A 21,151-nucleotide genomic window follows, 5' to 3' on the forward strand; every position below is an offset into this window, starting at 1 on the left:
TAGCATCACCGATGGAATGAATACAAACTTGAGTACACTCCGGGAGTGAGCGGAGGACAGGAAGGCCTGGCCATGGGGTCACGAAGAGTCGGACACGACTTAATGACTGAACAACAGCAATATAATACGTATCAAGAGTATGCCACCACAGCTTCTTACTAGAGATACCAAGACCAAAAAATATTTTTGTTTGAAAATGTAACATGGTAAGAGAGGTCTTTTCCTTTACCCAAAATTGGGTTCTGATCTCTAGACTCAAATTGTTTTGCAGCACGCCTATCACTGCTGATAACTCCTTGGCACCAACAGTGAATTTTCCATATAAACCAAATACTATGTTAAATGCTTATAGAAGATAGTACTAGGTCCTCTCCTAGCATACCTGTACATCTGATCCCTGTCTTGGGCAGCTCGCCACCCTCCTCCTCCGCCGCCTCCTCCTCCACCACCTCCTCCGCCACCTCCACCTCTGTGAAAACACAAGCAGAACAACTTTTTTGCACTTTTATTTATTGACTTTTCAAAGTAGAAATGATTCATATAAGGAATTATGACCAGTACAAGAGACATTTCAGACAAACAGAGGAAATACTAATCTTCAAGAACAGCTGCATCAACTACCTATCTTCATACAAGCCTCTGGTTTATGCATAATCCATCATTTTAACAGCATTGCAAACTGTTAGGATACCTACAGCAGACTTCAATGTAGTCTTTTCCATGCTCCCCTGATATTATACACATTTGGCTTTAAAAGCACAGTTTGACAACTAATTATTCACTCACCTGTGGCAAGGCATGCCTTAGGAATGGCAATTCCAAGTAGAGACTAGGAATACTCATTATATTCAATATTTAAATACAGCAAACATATCAAGAAGCTTCACATTCTATCACAATTGCCAGAATATCTATTAGAGCTACACTGAATGTTTGTCCTTTAATATGGAACAGAATGACATTGCAACATTAACCAAATTTGCCCAAGAGGAATGAGTACACCAGATGCATACAACTATAGGCAGGATACAGAGATTACTCAAGATCCTCAGAACTGAATTTCCTTGGCATGACACAAACCAATAAAGCTTGCAAGTGAGTTCAGTTTGTGGAAACATTTCAGGTTATATGAAGAACCCCAAAGTGTAATTCTGGCTAGAGCAAATTTTTTATAGGGAACCCAGAGGGGAAAAAAATCCATAATATGGTTACAGCAAAGTTCCTGTCATGGGATTATGCGCTAGGTCATGTAATTCTCTTCAAATATTAAAGATGAGCAGGCAAGCTCTGCTCATTGACTGATGTCCATATATAAGCTATATCCAACGCTGTGAGAGGCTTTCCAACTCCCCCCTCCTCACTGCAGTCCACTGTGTCCCCAAAGGTCAGGGACCCCCATGAAAAACCTGGATTATGGCGAAGGTGTTTACTATGAGAAGGGGGAAAATCTGTGCAAGTTACACAGAGGCAGCTTGCACAAGTTTTTCAAGGTAGCAGGCATTTCTGCTTCTAGAACACACTTAGAACATTTAAGTTACAGGAAGGGAAAAACCTGTGCAAGGCTTAGCCACATACGAGATGGATCAGTCATATGAACATAAGGTGTTGCCTTATACCAGGTGAGATTTAGGTCTTTCAATTAATTTGGGCCAGTTAATTATCTTAGGCAGGAACTGTTTCATTTAGCCAATTCAAACTGTTCAAAAGGCAATGATGACAGATGGCATATATGACATTTATAGAAATAGAATTGAATAGTTACTGGCTGACCCACTGAGACCTATTGGCATATTTTGCACGTCAAATGAAAAGCCACACTTGATCTATTATTGCTTATTTTGACTGAAAATACTACCTTTAAACGTTAGGACGCTATCTGTTTTAATACTTTCCCCAACACTTCCATGGATGATATACTTTTGATCAAGTAACTTTTAAAAACAGGATACTTGCTTTGTGTGACAGACTGGGATTTTTAATGCAAGTTACTGGCTGTGGCATGAGCATTTTGTTTTATCAGATGCCTGAAGTAGATAAAGAGTTCCAAGTTCTTATCACAGCTTTTACCTATCACCGTATTTCCAAGAAAATTACATGTGTAATCCATCCTGCAAAATTCTCTGGTTTAGATTTCCTACATCTCTTGTGCCAAGGAGCTAGTTTTTACCAAAATCCTTGTAAATGGGTAATTCATTTTTCATGTCAATATCTGTTGGCTTACAGTTATTCTAGAACGTATCAGAGAACGTAAAGCATACTTCAGTATTAATCTAGTCAGTCATTTCCAGTTGTTGGGATACACGTACAGTGAAGAATAAGCAACTTCCAGTCCTTTTAACCCCACAACAGGTTAAGATATCCAATGTGACAAGAACCAAAATAGAGATGGACATCACTAGAAGGCACAATTACAGTGTATAACATAACATTTTTCAGGATACATGCAACCTCATCAAGAAGTAATCAGCAAAAAGTACACTTACCTATATGATCTGCTGTAATAGTCACGGTCATCATAGCCTCTGTCATAACCTCTGTCATAGTAATCTCTCCGTCGGGAACTACCACTGTAAGGAAATGCATAATATGACATTAGGAAGACGAAATGAAACAGTATATAGATGCGTAACAAGGGGAAGTCAATAATAATATTTTATTACATTTCTTTCCCACCTTTTCACCAAATGGTGCTCAATGTGGCTAACAGGAAAATACAAAGTTAAAATACATAAAAACAATGCAGGTAAAACAAAACCTGTTAAGAACAAATTATATTGTACCAAGTTTTGCATTAGGAAGCCAGCTACATGATTCACATTACCATCAAAACCATATATACTTTTTAGTGTTCTCCCATCATTCTCACACCTGAAGAATATTATTCCCTGAAACAGCAGGTGCCAGGTCAGTATCTCACATTCCTGATTACAGAGGAAATACATAGTGGGTAAAGCATCTAGCTGAGTGGTCCTCAACTTTTTTGGGCTGTTGGGCATATTTGGAATTTTGACTGTGGGGGCCATCACAAAATGGCCACCACTGGGGGCTTGCTCATTCACAAAATGGCTGCCGTGGTGGATGTGGCCAGTCACAACACACCTATTTCCCTGATGAGGTTAAAAGACAAGTAACTTGGCCGAGGACCTGAATAAATGGAAGAGGTGGGGGTCTGAACCCCAAATGCCAAATTACATATTTGCCCCTACAAATCACAGCATGTTATTGATTTCACAAACTGTTGATGCTCAGTGAAACACACACACACACACACACTCCACCACCACCACATTTTTTTTTCTTGGCAGCTGTGTATGGTTCAAAGTAAAGCGTTAGCTTGCTGCTGCCCATAATCATTTTCCAAGAACTTCTCTGGGCTCCACATGGGGCCCAGAGGCATTCTGGGGAAATAAAAATGGTGCTCCTCATTTATTTCTTAAAAATTAAGCATTAAAAAAATGTAAAATGAAGGAGTCTGGAGGACGCCAAGCAAGGTACCTGTGGGCACCATGCTGGGTACCCCATATTCTAGCTACTAGAATCTAGCAGTGTGACAGAGGGAGTTGGAGTGTGTGCAAGATCCTTTTCATCAGCCTGTCTGGCCACAGTGCCATTGGACCCCTCTCTTGAGACTTCCATCAATGACCAGCCACTGTGAATGGGATGGAAGGGAGAGACTCCTTCTGGCAGCAATCCACCCTGAATTTCCCCAATGGATTTTCCTTCTCTGCCTATTCTGTCATGTCTTCAGACTGTAAACCTGAGAGTAGGCCTGAGTTTATATTGGGCAGTATCCTATTCTGCCTGTGTACCAGCAGGGCAACCACTTGCACGATGGGGATTTAGCAACCTGAAATGAGCAGAAACGCTCATTTTCGGAAATGGGCACTTCAGCAGAGAACAAGTGTTTCTGCTCAGTACCAGGGTTACTTTTAGAACCACTAAATCCCTGTTGGGTAAGCGGTCGCTCCTGTTGGCACCATAAGAGTCAGCAGGAGCACAGCAGCCCAGTTAGATATCTCCCTCTAACTTTTGTACATCACTGTAGAGGTGTAGATACAATACAACAACTACTAATAAATATTTATGATAGCCATGCAACATGGTTATCTGAACCCATACCTCTAAAGAAAAATGAAATAAATGTGTTAACTTGCAGTACAGAGAAAGTCTTAAATTTGTGCATTTTATCAATTGTCTTCAAATACGGTGCAGAAAGTTATGAAGGATCTAAAACTGATCTTTTATAACTATCAACGTCCTTACACACAAAATGTTGAAGTACAACTGTCTTCCAGATGCTTCAGTATGAATGTGAAGGACACTGGCATTTCATAATTTCTGGGAATTGTACAACTAGTCTATATTTGATTACTGAATGCAGAAAACTAGACCCACGAATTCTATGTTCAGAGATACCATCCATAAATGAATGAATGAATGAATGAATGCAGGTGGTAATCAACTCTTTGTTGAAAACCTGGTCCTCAATATTAAAACTAAAGTGAACAATTCAAGTCTCATTGGTTTCAGATAAATTATAGTTATAAGAACTTACTAAGTTGGCCTCCCCATGTAGATTCCAGGAGTAGGTGTGTGAGGCCTTTTTGTTATTGAGAAATCGACTCTAATCCTTCTCCCATCAAGCTCCATTCCATTGGCACGTTCTTTTGCCTATGGGAGAGTTAAAAATATATAGAATAAGCCTGTTCAGAATTCAGTTTAATTCAAGTCATGAATTACTACTAATTCATGTAATTGTTGTTGTTGTTCAGTCGTGTCCGACTCTTCGTGACCCCATGGACCATAGCACGCCAGGCCTTCCTGTCCTGCGCTCTCTCCCGGAGCGTGCTCAAGTTAATTCATGTAATTAGTACATGAATTACTAATTCATGTTAGTGAATTACTAATTCACTAGTAATTAGTAGTGAATTACTAATTCACTACTAGCAGAATTAACAGAGCTGGCAAGATATTTACCAGGCAAACCCTTCTAAGTTGCAGTAGCTTAGTTTTAGTTACAAAGCTGTAATTGTATAAAATAGATGCAAATTTCATACTGATAATTTCCTACTGACTGCACACTTGCATTTTAAAGGGAAGAGCAGCAATAGGATAGTCACTCTGATTCAATGGACGCATTTGGATATATCAAGCCAGAATTACGGAGATCACACTCTGCCCAATCACACCACTTGGCTCCCCCCACTGGAAGAGGTGGCCAAACAAAACCAAAACTATGAGGAAGCAAAAACTACACAGTCAACCCAGACTCCTAGTTTGTCACTCCCTTAACAAACCAGAGTCTGAAACCAAGGTTGGTTTGCTGTTCCTGGTTTGTTAGGTAAGTGACAAGCAAGGATCTCAGTTCAGACATAATGAGAAGCTTTTGCTTCCTTCTAAGTTTAGTCTAGGGATGGGGAATCTTCTTCAGCCCAAGGACCTAATTCCAATCTGGGAAAGGTCTTGGAGGACTCATTCTGTCTGAGGGCGGGGCCAAACATGCGATTATTACTGATTTTAAGCCTACTCAGCAGGATATGCCTCAGCATGTTTAGTCATAAATAAGCAGGACCAAATCACTCAGCAGTACTTTCAACTAGCATCCAAATATCGAGCCTATGCATGTCTACTCAGAAGTCAGCATGAGCAGGAGGTCTACTCAGAAGTCAGCAGGACAAGCCTCAGAACAAAGCAGGACTGAATCACCCAGCAGCTTCTTCCTCAGGCCCTGTTCACTCCTCCCTGCAGGTAAAAGCAGCAGCTTTTGGAGTGAAGAGCTTTTCCTTGCTGCACAGTGAAAAAAAGCTCCCTTTCTCATTGTGCAGCAGCTGCTGATCAGAGATTAGAGCATTGTGCTGCAGATGAGATTGGTAAGGAGCTGGGGAAGAAGCTAGCAAGCTGGATGGGGAATCCCCACAAGCCAAAGGTTTCCCATCCCTGGTTTAGCCATTCTCCACTGGCAGATGGGAGTCAAATGGGAGTGATCAGGAGAGTGCACAAGCATGCTGCTTGTACACAACACGCCTGAATTCTCAGAAATTCTGGCTTATTATCGACTTGGTTCACATAACACCACAACCCAATTTTGCAATCTGATGGGGGCAGAGGGAAGAGTTGAAAGTGGCTGGAAGAGAAGGCACTTTGTGGGCGGATGTTCTTACTTCCATGTAATATGAAGCAGCCTTTTAAAAATGTTTTCACTAGCAAGGCAAGTGCCGAAATGGAGGGCAAAACTAGGGATGGTGGAGAATTCCACCACGGACCCCAATGAGGCCAGATTCAAAGGAATCTGGCCTCCGGACACCGTGGCGGAACAGATCCCTTACCATTGCTGCGCCGTATTGCTAGGTTAAGGGCTGACTCTGGACGCAAATGGCATAGACGCCACGTGCAGCTGTAAAGCTCTTAGATTAACATAAATGCAGCCATTATATGGCACAGCAATAGCGGCTGGCTGTATCGCTGCTGATACAGAGCAGCACCGGCAAAAGAGGATTCCGGGGGGAGGGATGGATCACCTCACCCTGTGGGCAGATCCCCCCCCCGAATGACAGGTAGGGAATCCGCCCATTCCTAGGGAAAACTGACAAGAACAATGATGAGAGGGATATCAGCATGCTGGCTTAAGTATTGGAGAAGCAGTCTTGCACAAGAATGCCGTGTGACATCCAAAACCCGCATTATGTCCAAATGCGTCCAGTGTCATAGTTGGACATAACCTGGATGAGTGTAATTTCTACCTTTTCAGATAATCAGGAAGAGGACAAGCCACCTAAGCAGCAGGTCTACCATCTCTGTGAACTTAGAAAATCAACCTTTTTGCTTATCTAAATTAGTGAACACATACTTCACTAATTGAACTGTTAATTTTCAGTTTCTCTTTGAGGTACCCATTATCAGCATATTTTGGCTCAGTTCACTATCTGCTTTGTTTAGTTCAATTAAGCAGATATTATTGCAGAAGGATTACCAATTTTCAGGATAGCTTTCAGTGATTCATTACGGTATCAAGAGTTTTCTCTGGTGTATACAAGGGGAAACCTGGTGAAGAATAATGTCTAAGACTGAGCTAGGAAGTCCCCTGTTCAAATGTCACTTGTGCCATGTACTTAATAGGCATGCAATATGGGAACAACACTGGCTTCTTTGGAGGTGTTCTAAAGATTACTACTGAGAATGTATGTGAAATGTATTATATACAGTATATGCTATTGGAAAAGAAAGATATCTGGGAAGAGGTTTTAACATCAGTCTCTCTCAACTGTCCCACCAAGAATCAAGCCAGGAGCCTCACTGCATCTGGCCTGTGTGCGAAGAAAGCCCCACTCTTCAGTGACATAAATCGGCTATTGCTTGGAAGATCACTTCCTGCTGGGGGATGTTATTTCACCTGTGTTTATTGCACACCCTGTAAGAACAGCCACTCTGTACAAAAAGCAGCAGGGGTACCAAACAGCTTGGGAATAGGGAGCAGCATTATACTACCACCAAGCAACCTTTTTTTTGTATTATAGTTTTAAAACAAATTAACTCAAGACTGAATTAAAGCCTGTTTTAATATGCAAAAGAAAAAGCCAATGAGAATATATTTGACTTCCGAGGCGAGCATTATAAATATGACAAAACTCATGATTTTTGTAGCAAATTATGAACATTTGGGATTATCTGAACCCATTCGGTTGAACCCAATGTTAGTCCTACTTAGAGCAGACCCATTAAAATGAATGGGACTTAAGTTAGTCATGACTAAGTCTCATTCATTTAAAAGGGTCTACTCTAAATAGGACTAATATTGGATTCAGCCTATTACTTTCCATCTTGGAAAAACACCACTAACCCAGTAATGACTATTCTTGTTTTACAATCCAGCACATCTAACTGTACTTGTTTGCGGCCCTTGTTTTCATGAAAGCAACATTGTTTTAGCACACTGGCATGTAGATGAAGAGCCAAACAAAAATCTATTAATTTCGTAATTGCATCACCCCCTAATCTAATCAGTTAAAACTGTGGTGTGGTATAGGGGTTAAAATGTTAGATAAGGACTGGGAAGACCCAGTTTCAAATCTCCACTTCAGCTGTGAAGCTCACTGGATAGCTTTGGTTCAGGCACCATCTCTCATGTCTAATCTACCTTACAGGGTTGTTATGAGGATAAAATGGGTGTGGAAAACCTTGTATACCACCGTAAGCTCCTTGGAGAAAAGGCAGAATACAAATGTAATAACTAACTAAAATAAATAAATATAATTGTATATTCCTAAGGTGGCACAGTGGCTAGAGTGCTGGACTAGGACCAGGGAAACCTGGGTTCAAATCCCCTCGGCCACAAGACACTGGGTGACCTTGTGCCAGTTACTCTCTCAGCCTAACATATCTCACAGGGTTATTGTGAGGATGAGAGAGTGAAACGTGTACAGAGAAAGGGTGGGACAGAAACATAAAAAATAAAAATACTGAATAGTGCAAAAGGACAGGTGGGCTGCATGACCAGAGGTTTTGGATTACGGTTGTAGGTAGTATAAAGGCTTTATTTAGATGTGCACCCAATAATGTTTTAATAGTTGTAACAACCGTTGAACATGTACCCTTGTTCTGGAAATGCATGGTTTATAAAAATGGTAAATTCAAATCACTTCTCTTTCTTTCCAACCTTGGAAAATATTTATTTTTATATATATTTTATTAAGATGGGGTGTTTGAAAAGTACAACGTATTTTTGGTTCAAGACATCCACTTACCTCCTTAGCATCGTCAACACTTTCAAAGTACACAAAAGCAAATCCTCTAGAACGTCGAGACTGCTGGTCATATACAATAGAAACATCAGCAATTGGGCCATATTTGGAGAATACCTCTCTCAGATCCCTTTCTGTTGTGTACAGGCTTAATCCAAATACACCAAGACAACAGTTTGGGTCAGGATTTGCCTGTTTAAACAAGAAGAAATCCTCATAAGAATTCAAGATGTCCCCTCAAGAAATTAAAATGCTTTGGGATACAGTACAAAAATGCTATTCTCCACTCAATGCAGAAAGCTTAGAACACCAAAGTTCTACCCTGTTGGGTCAAACCTCAGTGCATCCTCCTGTCTCTCCCCTATGAGAAAACACAAGATGAAAAAGGGGAAAGCAGAATGGTGCCCAAGTCCCCAGTAGAGTCTTGTAATTTGGATCATGTTCACACGCTCTAAGTTTTACCCAATTAGAGCACATTAACAAATGCCAGAAAAGCATAAATAGGAGCTCTGATTTTTCATGCCCAAGATCTGTCTAACCTCTGTACTGTACAACATAATATTCATGTGGTTTCTGGTCTGCTTCAATAGGAAAATTTTTGGTTGATAAGTATATATTTGTTCCTTTACAAGATTTTAAATCTCTTTGGTAAAGAAAAATAGATTTTTAAAAATATCATGAGGCACATATCTGGATTAATAATACTTAAAACATTCCTGCACCAAAGAACAAAATATCTACAATATATGGCTGTCTAAATTAGAGGATCCATTTTGTTAAGTGATTATAAGCAGGATCCAATGACCTTTTTCTGACAGCATCCTGGAGCTTTTGAGACCATCCTTCTGACTGCATAACAGCTGCAGGAATTCAGAGGACTAAAAAGTACCCTGATGCAGCATTAGAAACTGCAGTTGTAATGGACCATCTCACAAGTCCTGCTTTGCTTAACGGAGGCACTACTTTGCTAGATCTGAAGTAAGACCTCCAAAGTGCAATAATATATACTGGAGATTTATGTAACTATTTTCTCTATTTATGTAACTATTTTCAAATTATCAATGTCACGCCAGCTATGGCATAACTACTATTAATTGCTTTATTTTTTTAAGATCTAGAGATACAATACATCTTCTATATCAGGGGTGCAGAACTTCCAGCCTATGGGCCTAATCCGGCCTGTGCAGCCTTTTGGAGTTCCTCTAGGGCGCGGGGCTTAGGTTCCAAGAATCACTCCCCGGAGGAATCCCCTCAGATGGCATCCCCCTGCTTCTATCTCCAATCTGAAATCTGATTGTTGTGAACTGCCCAGAGAGCTTCAGCTATTGGATGGTATATAAGTGCAATTAAAAAATAAAACAAATAAATCTGAGTTAACAGTGGGGAATCTCCCGAAGGCGCACGCCAGCCGCAGAGCCTCTGCTGTTATCTCCAATCTCAGATCAGAGATAGCAGCAGAGGTGGGGGCCATAGGGAGCTGCCCGTGCTGGGGAAAGTGGCTGCTCTTCCCCACAGGTGAGTCCTGCTGCTCCTCATCCCTGCTGCTACCTCCGATCTCAGACTGGAGATAGTAGTGGGGATGTGGCCTGGGCCTCTTTCTCCATGCTGGGAGAAGGCACAGTTCTGTGCCTCTTCCCAGCATGAAGAAAAAAGGGGGTGATGTCAGGGCGCAGGGCAACACCCTGTGATAAATCTGTCCTGAGGTGAGCCCGGTGAGGGGTAATCTGGGTCCCCCACCCCAAACAGTTCTGCACCCCTGTTCTATATGGTACAGAGCCACCACACTCTGGAAATTACGAGCCATAAAGATTTCACAGAGCAAAAATTGGCTTAAAAGATTCTGAAGCAATAGAACAATAATCTTAAAGATAAAAGCTGAGAAATAATCATGCAAAATATTAGTGTACACATGTTTTGTATTTCATAGCAAAATCAACACAACACTTTTTTGTATCATTTGTGCAACATAATAACAACAATCATTTTAGCTTATTTTCAAGTCAACTTTAACTTTTACATGATTTCTGGGTAATTTGAAAACTTTAGAACCTCCAAAGACACACACAGCTGAATTATCTCTGGTCAACTGCTGCCATCCCAGCCTTACTCTGTTGCCAACATGACGCCGACGAGTAGACATAGGAGAATGGCTGTGACTATGTCGGCGCCGATAGTCGCGGCTGTAAGATCTGCTTCTTGACCTTCTGTGGGATCGAGAACGTGAACGTGATCTTGTATAATGCCTGCGAGAACTCCTTCTTGATCTGGATCTGGAAAGTATGAAAACTAAGAATATCATGCTGAACCACATGTGTCAAATACCTAGCTTAGAAGGCACCAATAAAATGGGATAAGTGGGTCGAATACATTTCAAGTCTTATAAGCAAATAAGATAAAGTCACTTTTCCACCCAAAAGAGTCTTTACAAAGCAATAAAATACAACAGAAATAAACATTAAATTGGCATAAAACACTTACAGCAACAGAACAAACAGGGGCAAAAGCCAACTACCTCAACAAGATCACCAATCTGAAGTACAAATAACCAGTAACAAAGGCCTGTCAAAAACAGGCAGCCACCACTAAACACCTGAAGGTCAATAAAGAAGGGGCCAAACAAGCCTCTTATGGGAGAGTTCGACAATCTAAACAATGCAAACAAGACCACCCTGTACTGCATTGCCACCAACCATATTTCTGATGGAACTAGGATCAGGAGAACAGCCACATCTCAAAACCTCAGTGGGCAGGCTGGATATAACCAGTTCATATTTGAGCTGAGATTTGTATATATATGTTGTTACTGCTGCAATAAACCCAAGAGAAGCATAGCAATTTTCAAGCAAAAAATGCATAGGGTTGCAATGCAGATGAATGTCTTCAACACTGATGATGGGACAGCATCTTCCACTGCACCTGAAGGCTGCAGGCTGACTTATGGGGTGCAGAGCAGGCCATACAGTGCACAGCTCTCTCCCTGTTGCCATCTCCCAGCATCTCCTGCCTAAGGAATCTGCTTCACTCTGCCTAATGGCACGGCCCTGTCAGTATGAGTGGTTACTTATTTTTATCCCTCCCATTTTTGGATTGATGCTTTACTGTACTTTACTGTTGATACATTAACCTACCTTTATACATCACTCTGGAGTCCATTTTTGTGAGTGAAAGGTGGTATAGACTTTCTTTAAATAAATACAGTTTCTAGTTGATATCCAGAAAACACTGCAATTATTTATCCTTGCACAAGCAAGTCTCACTGCAGAAATGTAAGGAGCTATCAGAGATTCTTTTAATCAAGAGATGTTGGCATGTACCCAGAGCTCCAGCCTCTGTATAATTAAATCTGTATTTCAGACATAGCAGTTCTCATATGCCCTAGCTTGGTTTTAACCACTCAGTAACTAGGTCAAGGCCTGCTTTTACCAGACAAGCCAAGTTGCACAAACTGCATTTTACAGCAACTAAACACACATTCCCTGGAGGCATATCCAGGAGTTGAGCAAACACCATTAGAATTGTGATTATTCAAAGTTTAGATGGTGGTTTTAAAGTGAGTATGTTTCTTAAATATCTTCACCTAATGATGCATGTAATTTTGAGTTAGAGGCACATATTAAGGTCACTTCTGGAATAATACTTGTTATTCAAACATAATGCCCAACCTGATTACTGGTTTCATATAAGTATTAACAATCAGTTAGAAGCCACTTGAGGTAATCCTGAAGAATGAAGGCATCAGAACAGATAGAACAACCTACTGGACAGATGGTTCAGCCAATGCCATGTTACAATGACCCAGCTGCATCCTCCAGTGCAACACTACTGTGTTAATGCTGAAATTGTTCCTCGCTGCAATGACATCTACTGCACTCTAGGCAGGGCTACAACCTGATCATCTTGGCTGTAATTCTTACACTGCACACACAATTCACACTGGCTTACAGGTCTCCTTTCCTAAACTCCCTTTGTCATTAATAGTAAGATATTTAGATTGTTTTTTTATCTAAAATGTTAAGTGGCAAAGTTCATTTTAGACAGGCTTACCGAGATTCAGATCTTGATCTAGACTTCGACCTAGATCGCCTTGAACCCTCCTTGGACCTAGATCTAGCAGGCGAATGCCTTGGAGACTTGCCGGAACCATGAGCACTTCCACTTCTGGAAGCGGAACGGGACTCCTGCATGTAGAAAATGTATAGTTTAGCCTGAATACAACTTCGCCAGTACTTTACTCTAAATAAGCTCTGGTGAAAAATATCAAAGATCTATGTCTCCATTATGTGTCCGGGCAGTTGCCATTAGAACTGCCTAGATTTATTATTTGTTTGCCTGTTAAGCACTTTTTTAAAACCCTGCATGTTTTTTTTCTATTAAACAAATAATGCATGCATGTTTAGCAAAATATACAGGGACACATAAACAGACTAGTAATTACTTAGCGTAGTGCTTTCAGATTCCAGATTACTTCTTATCTTAACTTCATTTTTATTTCTTTTCTTCATTCTTCCGTTTCAAATTCTGACTTCTTTCATCTTCCCCACTTCACACAAATTGCTCAATATTCTATAAGTGGGACTTCTGGTCTGATAATTAGCATGCATTCACTTTCTTTTTTTTCAAATTTCAGCTTCACTTATTCCTGAGCTTCAAATAATTCTCATTTATAAAACTTGTCAAATGGCGACTTCCGCATTTTCCTTCTTCAACATTAACCTTAATAAAAAAAGAACAGGATGAAGAATATTTAAAACTCCAGGATAGATATCTAGTGCCAAGACTGAAACTAGAAAAAATGCTATGTGTTTGCACTGTTTTTAAACTAGATATGCAGTTCTAGTAGTGACGTGACTCCAGCTTTATGACTATTTAAAAAAATGTCAATTCAGTTGAAAATGATTGACCAGCTATGAATTTGCTAGTTATGCCTAGTTTAAAATGAACGTGTGTAACACCTGAAATTAGATCTTAATAGACTGTGACAGGAAAATTTCAAGAAGTTGCTGCTCTTTTTCACATTCGCATTTAGAAGTTAGTAATATGTCCCAAAGTCACCAATCTGCATACCTCCGTTCAGGTTTTGGTATTTTTTAATATACAGGAGTAAAACACACACTGACAAGCTTAGCAAAATAGTTTAAGACCCTTATTTTCTCATTAGCAACACTATGATTTGCAAGTTATAATAGCACATACCCTAACTTCTACAGCAATGATGGAAAAATCTTTCATTTTACAGTGACAACTTTGCAGTAATTTAAGATTATGCTAATATTTTAATTAGCCTTGACATTTAAGCCCAACTGAAAAGACACTAGTATTTAATGTAATGTTTTCCATACTCATAAATCCCATTTGAAAAAGAATTTTGGGTGTTTCCACATTAAGAGTGGAGATGCGTTGCCTTCGTCATAAAGTTTATTTTTTTCCTTTCTACGTATGACCCCAGTACCCCAATTCAAAATCATTTGCACTGATAAATTGGTAATACTGTACAGGTGCAGGTGTTGAAACATAACACACTAAATATGCATATACCATCAGACCAAGCCCTGGGAAAAGGTGATTAGTGCATCACCATATGTGATTATTTAAGCTTATTCATATATGCACACACAACATAGACTTTCTTTGAAACCAATTGGGGTGGTATGGGGCAGGGGACAAACCAGTCTTCCTCTTCAAAGAACTAATTTTGTGACACACAGCTTGGGTATAATTTAGTGTTGAAAATGACAAGGGCTATGACCTATTAACATAATCCTGTCTACAGATAAGCATGATGCTTTCTCAGCTGACATCTCTCTCTTAGCCACCCACACTTGCAAACAGCAAGGATCCCCATCCTACAAATTTTTGGTACTGTGTATACATGCTTATTTTACCATGTATATAACAGGCCATATTTTAAGATTTGAGAAATAAATGTAATAAGGCTAGAAGCTGCTCTACTTGAGGATAAATATTAATGATATTAAAAAAGTAGTAATTTTTTAAAAGTTTTTAAATATTTTAAAAGTTTGTTATATTATGCTTATCTGGTTTATGTTTCCCCTTGATACTTCTTCATATATTTCCTAAACAATGGCGCAAGTCTGCCCACTGAACCAAGTATTATTTACACTGTTCATTCTTACAACCAGGCCTTGTATCTTTGCCACATTGTAAACATTTTGCACCTTTTCCATTTTACCTATAGAGAGAATAGCTTAAAAGTATCCCCATATTTCTTACAACCAGCAGCCAAGACAACCTGCGAAGTTAATTACTGGAATATAGGGCCATGTGCATTAAACAATGTTGTCTTCTTCTCTGCAGTGCTGCTCTTTTCTGCTTCACTTTGCCTCGGCCCAGCCCCACCTTCACAAAAACAACATAGCAAAAAAAATGAAATGCCCATGACAATAAGTTGAGGCAAGGTCTGACAGTCACTGACTGAGCAGATTAATTTTCACCGGATGCAAATAAACTAAAGTATCTATATTTACTAGATAAATTTCCAGATTTGAGAAATTATCAAACTGGTTTTTAATTTATATAGAAAAGCCTCTTTTAACTCAATGTGTCTGGTAGAAGGCATCAATTCCATTTATAGAGAATCTAATATTAACCAAGTTATTAAAATAAACCTAGCAGTTTAAATTAAAAATAAATAAATAAATCTCATTTAGGTAGCTAAATAAAAGTTTTAAAAAGAATCAATTTTTATCTGTTTGTATCCTGACATTTACTTCACTTCCCATGTCATGGTGAAACATCCCAGTAACTACCAGTCCTTGCTTTTGGAAGGTTCTGGGCACTTAACATTAAAAAAGCACATGGGTTGTATCATGAGCTGAGATTTTGTGATATGCTCATTTATAGTACACAGGCTCTATTTAACTGCAAGCAGACATTTTGTTATAACAACCGATTAGTATGCATGCTTGTTCAGGAAATATATGAATCAAGGTTGGATACTGGATTTCGATTAACAATTTAAATCATATTGACTGAAACAATTTCAAGGTGTCACTGTGTCATACTAGTCAACTAAGAAATAAAAGCAGAATCTGAGTTCATGACAATGGGCTGGTTTGCATGTAACTCATGATTTAGCACAATGTGGACAACCCTTGACAAACCAAAGTGAAGTGTCAGGCTCATATGCTCTTCCTTCTCCTCCCACACGGTTGAGAGGATGATTTTGGCAGTTTCACTTTTAAAGAATCCCGATTTAGTGTTGTGTTCAAACCAAGAATCCCAGTTTAAAATACACTCCAGTCAGTTGCTAAACAAGCCACCTTCAAATCCTGTGTTCAGAAGCTGGCTTATTAATTTAACTAATTTGTTTTAAACCAGGATACCTAATTTGAATGCAACACTAAGCTGGGATTTTTAAAAAATGAAACTAAATTTTGCCAAAGTCCACCTTTCAACTGTGTGGGAAGAGGAAAAGGTGGGAGTACATGGAGTTTCACATTTCACTCAGCCATGCTCATCTACGGAGAAAGCAGCATACAAATTAGCTGATTCAACTAAAAAGGCGAGCAACTTTAAAAAATGAGTTCCTTGTAGCGAGAGCTTTTGCAGCAAAAACTTCCAAGGAAGACCCAGCAAAACACAGTCTTCCATACAGAGAGACCCTTTCAGTGGTATCCAAGCTGCTTGATCTGGACTGATTACTATTCTCAAATGAAGCAATTCCCAGGCGTCCAAAGAGTACTATTTAAATAAGGAAAACCCGTGAAGTAAAATATTAAAAGTGCCCCCTCGCACAATTACACCAAGTCTATTCTAGTTAATATAATTTCCTTTTGAAGAAATTTGTATGTGGGGGGTGCAACTCACAAGGTGTGAGCAAACCACACCGAGAATGCCTAGCATTGTGCAGAATTGTGGTTGAGGAGAATAGCACCCGTGACTTAACATGAGGTGGGTAGCCATAAGAAAGTTAGAGTAGCTCAGAGAAGAGGCATTATTATAAGATGCAGCACTCTCCTTCAGTCGAGTTTTTCTGCACGTGCTAACTGAGCCGGAAAATATGCTAACCCGTTCTATTCTGTCCTCTGTTCTTATGATTTGGGTGAGCACACAAGCTCACATAGCTGCTTTTTCTGACTGGGAAATGTAATAGGGACAGCCCCTTGTTTTTCAGTCTTCTTGTCTGGAGACAGTAAGATAAGTAGATAAGATGTTTATGGCACAGTGGCACATATGGCTTAACACTACATGTTGCCATTCAGTTCATGCATAAAGCTTCTTTCTGTAACCAATGAAGTCCCAAGCTCTTAAAAAGAGGACAATCTTTTTTATTTTTTGAAACTGCGAACCACACACAAACTCATGTATTCACACACAAAAACAAAAGAAGGCCATATCATATGAATCTAGTAAGTGGGTTCACAGAAAAGTTTAGCAAGCATTTGAAGAACATGGAGACTAGAGAACCACATGTTTAACAGTAAGGGGAACCCTGCAAGGCACAGGCACTGATAGGGTGTCCCCTTCAGCAGGTATGGGTCCCATCTCCAATTCTTAGCCAAGCCAGTACACCTTTCTTTCTGCAGTTCTTGAGCGATGCATTTGACCATGATCAGAATATTTGTTTGAGCTAAAAGGAACACTGAGCACTTGTATGACTGGAACTTCAGTTATGATGTCGCAGCAGGTTAATCTCCCATTCTTCCTTTCATTACATTTGGGGAGGCACTAGTACTTTAAGGTGATTTATTGCACTATTTGAGAACTCCCATATTCAACATACAGAGACAACCCGTACAACTTTGCCTTACAGTGGAGAGGCCACAGAAGCTTGAATATTTACTTTTTTCTGTTAAGTCTCAATCCTATAAATCTATAATCTATATTGCATTTTATATGGCAATGACCCCCACTTTAATGTAAGAGCTGACCATTGTCAAAATTGCACACAGCCAAAAGTAGTTCTTGGGATAAAGTTAACTCTTAGCAGTTCTGTGCCAAGCTTATGGAACTTTCAATTCTGATGTCATGTTATTTGTGTGCCATCTTTTTATAGTGCTCAGCTCTGATCTATCTGAACTCACTAGATCTTGTGTATCCCATCCAATCTTAAAACTTCACTGGGTGTACAAGCCTGGTTCCAACATCCCTTAATGATATCTGCGCCACCTGTCCAGCTCCTATACCTCTCTTCCCATATCACTTCTTTCTCATTGCACATACATATGTCCTTCCAATAATAATCTCTAGCTTGAGGTAATCTGCAGCAGTCAGTAACTCATGCCCAGCTCTTTCTTTTCTGCTATTACAGGGGGTGGGAACCCACACCTGGTGAAATCTTGGCCTTTGACTTTTCATAGTCTGTAACAACCAAATAAGACATCATAACTAAGTTGTCAAAGGAACCCTCCATCCAAATTCACCCCACATCTGAATGTCCTGAAAGTTCTCACCCACTCTTCAGAAAGGAAGGTGCAACAAAGGTAGGGAATAACCTTTGGGGTCGTCCTAGTTAAAATATAGAACAATTCTAGCTTACTGGAAAGTATCAACACTTTAATTATGAATGAAGTTGCTATGTTGTGACTCAAATTGAAACTATTCATCAGTAACAGCAAAAGAACACTCACTGTTTCTAATCAGATTTTCTTTTAAGTGTGCCACTGAAGAGCCTTCTCATTCTGTGCACCTATCACCCACATATGAATGTAATATTTACTTTCCAAAGTTACCCACAGTATATGTGTGTGTATCTATCGTCTATCTCAAACATCTACTTACATTCATTTTTGAACCCATGTGCCCAACATAATTCAATAATCTGGAAGATAAACCTCATCTTAACAAAGGAATAAATCATGGTCTGAAACACACATAACTGTCTGTGAGCCTAAACACACATTAGCCTGATGAAGATAATTTCCCCCCTTCAGAGAATGGCAAACTTTTCTTTAAAATTATTGTGAATCAAGCACCTTCTTGAGGGGAAGAAAGAGAAAAAAACCACAAACTGCTTCACATCAGAGCTAGCTCCAGAGCTAGGGCACTGATATAAATCAAAGGTGCAGAACCTGTTTTAGCCTGAGGGCTGAATTCCATTTTGGAGAAGCTGTCAGGGGCTACAGTCCAGTGGTGGGCAGGGCCAAATGCAAAAGGGGTGGGGCCACCCAACCCCCAAATACCAGCGAATTCTAGCTCAAAGCTCTTAATGCCAGTCACTAAGCCTTAGGAGAGGCAATTCAATCTCTTACAAAGGGGGGAAAACTACACAAATGCCAGGAAACCTCTAAATTGGTGGTTGGAGAAAAGGGGTTGGGGTCAGGGGAATGGATGTGGCTTTCTGTGGAACTGCAGAGGGCCAGATCGGGACTCCTAGAGGGCCAAATTTGCCTCCCAGGCCTGAGGTTCTGCCCCCGATGTAAATGCACACTGCTGGGCTAAAAGAAAGCCATGCCTATTAGAAAAGTTTAGTTGGACCACGTTTACACAAGAAAGGCTGGCACACTAATTTATAGTTGACTATTAATCATGGTGTGTGCTAAATGGTAGCTATCATGCATTATTAACCAAGTGCCAATTCACAGCTCAGTGGACCCAAACACATGCATATCCTTAAAGTCTCTCAGAACCAGGATGACATGGAGACAAAGACAACTATACTTTACATTCAGTCGTTAGATAGAATCCAATATAAGCAGGACACCAAAGGCCAATACACAGCAGGAAAAAGATGTGCATGTTGCATGTAAGCATGTCAGGGAGGTACAGTCAATCTTCCTTTCTCATAATACCAGATCCTGGGATCATTCAAAGAAGCTGAATGGTGGGAGATTCAGGACAGACAAAAGGAAGTATTTCACACAGCGCATAGTTAAACTATAGAATTCACAACCACAAGATATGGTGACACCAACTCAGACGGCTCTGAAAGGGGAGTAGACAAATTCATGAATAAGGCTATCAATGGCTACTAGTCATGATGGTTATATACTGCCTCTAGGATCAGACGCAGCATGCCTCTGAATACCAGTTGCCAGGGTAAGCAGGAGAGGGATATTACTCTCTCTCATGCTCTGCTTTTCTTGGGCTTCCCATCAGCATCTGGTTGGCCACCATGGAAACAGAATGCTGGACTAGTCATACTATTGGTTTGATTTCGCACAGCTCTTTCTATGTTCTTAATTCTTGCTCTCAGGTGCATACACCCATATGATCCATGTAACTAGAAATACATCTGCCGTGTGCACACATTCCAGATAGAAAACTATTTTGTTTGTGTACCTAAAAATGTAACACTGAAATGTCCCAAAGAATTAGTATCACTGTTTGTGCCTGGCTAACTCTCTTCACTTGGTGCTCCCCTCCTCCCCATTAAATTTAGGTCTCCCTATAAGCAGGGGAGGTAACCACTATGTTAAGAATGGCTTCAAAACTAACACTGGTGGTAGAAAGTATCAGCGTGCCCGAATGAGAAAAGAAAGCTCACCTAGTTAATTTCCTTTTCTGCTCAGCAACGCAGTCAGATCAAAACGCTGAACAAGGAAGGATGGCTAGGATAAGCAAGTGAGGAGAAGATGTGTTCCTTTGCTTACATTTTCCAATTGCCACAGGGTGTGACTGGTGCAAGCTGCACTTTTGAGAATTCCTAAAAACAAACCTCACTGACCCAGCTGGCTTGCACTGGGTAACAGTATGGGTGGCTCTAAGAATAGAATACTCCCCACAACCCCTCTATCTAAGCCACTGCCACCATCAGTGCAATATGAGAGGGACAGGATTGGGCACTACTGGGCCAGCTTCTATTCTCCTTTTGACCATCCTAAGCATGATCAAGACATTTTGTATCTGTCTATAATGATCAGAGTTTAAAATGTATCTACTTTTACTTTTTGCAGTTTGTCAAAGGGTCAGTTCACACTTGGCAGTGGCCTCAGCGTTGTTCCTTTCAATCATTTCATACAATGCCCAGTAATATGTCTAAATTGCACAGTCCCTTACTGGTAGTAGCCATGTTACTCTGTGTAAGATTAACTTAACATGGCATTAAGCCAGTATCCCCAGTCCCCATCTGCAATATAGAAATAATATAGCAAAACCGTAAAGCAGGTCTGTATAAGCTACTGACATATGTGAAATATTGTGATCGCTTTTTGTGTACTATATATACACCCTAGCATATTTCTTGGTTAAGCTCTTCTGCCTCTTCGCATGAAATTCAATCATCTGATCATCAGCCTGAACGTTGCTGCTTACAACACTTGCACCCGAAGAGTTGATGCAGCTTAAAATCTAAATCCCAGCATTTAGGATTGCTAACTAGTTCAATGAAACCTGCTTCACCGCTATTCAACATCCTGAAAATTCTTCAACATGCTGCGCTAACTGAATGCTGTGAACTACGATATATCTATCTATTTAGAGGGGTGGCTCAGGATTGATACCTGGAGGTGCTT

General features: G+C 40.1%; 1 protein-coding gene across 7 annotated transcripts in view; it reads right to left on the minus strand.

The window, feature by feature from the left end:
• The window catches only part of TRA2B (transformer 2 beta homolog), a 31,436-nt gene that overhangs the window by 9,506 nt on the left and 779 nt on the right, over window positions 1-21,151 (minus strand). Inside the window, exons 2-9 of one of the 7 annotated variants that reach the window (XM_084846885.1) lie at window positions 20,185-20,248; window positions 13,174-13,451; window positions 12,783-12,916; window positions 10,846-11,008; window positions 8,742-8,930; window positions 4,556-4,671; window positions 2,484-2,567; window positions 383-469 (exon numbers count right to left, since the gene is read on the minus strand). In XM_084846885.1, the coding sequence (XP_084703011.1) occupies window positions 383-469; window positions 2,484-2,567; window positions 4,556-4,671; window positions 8,742-8,930; window positions 10,846-10,878 (509 nt within the window). In that variant the 5' untranslated portion in view covers window positions 10,879-11,008; window positions 12,783-12,916; window positions 13,174-13,451; window positions 20,185-20,248. Of the gene's footprint in view, window positions 1-382; window positions 470-2,397; window positions 2,568-4,555; window positions 4,672-8,741; window positions 8,931-10,803; window positions 11,009-12,782; window positions 12,917-13,173; window positions 13,452-20,184; window positions 20,249-21,151 lie in introns of those variants that run through there. The other 6 variants (XM_084846883.1, XM_084846884.1, XM_084846882.1 and 3 more) reach the window with 6 other exon arrangements.

The sequence above is a fragment of the Heloderma suspectum genome, chromosome 3, assembly GCF_057233095.1.
Source record: "Heloderma suspectum isolate Gila_16-S chromosome 3, 16-S_ref, whole genome shotgun sequence".
NCBI classification, from domain to species: domain Eukaryota; kingdom Metazoa; phylum Chordata; class Lepidosauria; order Squamata; family Helodermatidae; genus Heloderma; species Heloderma suspectum.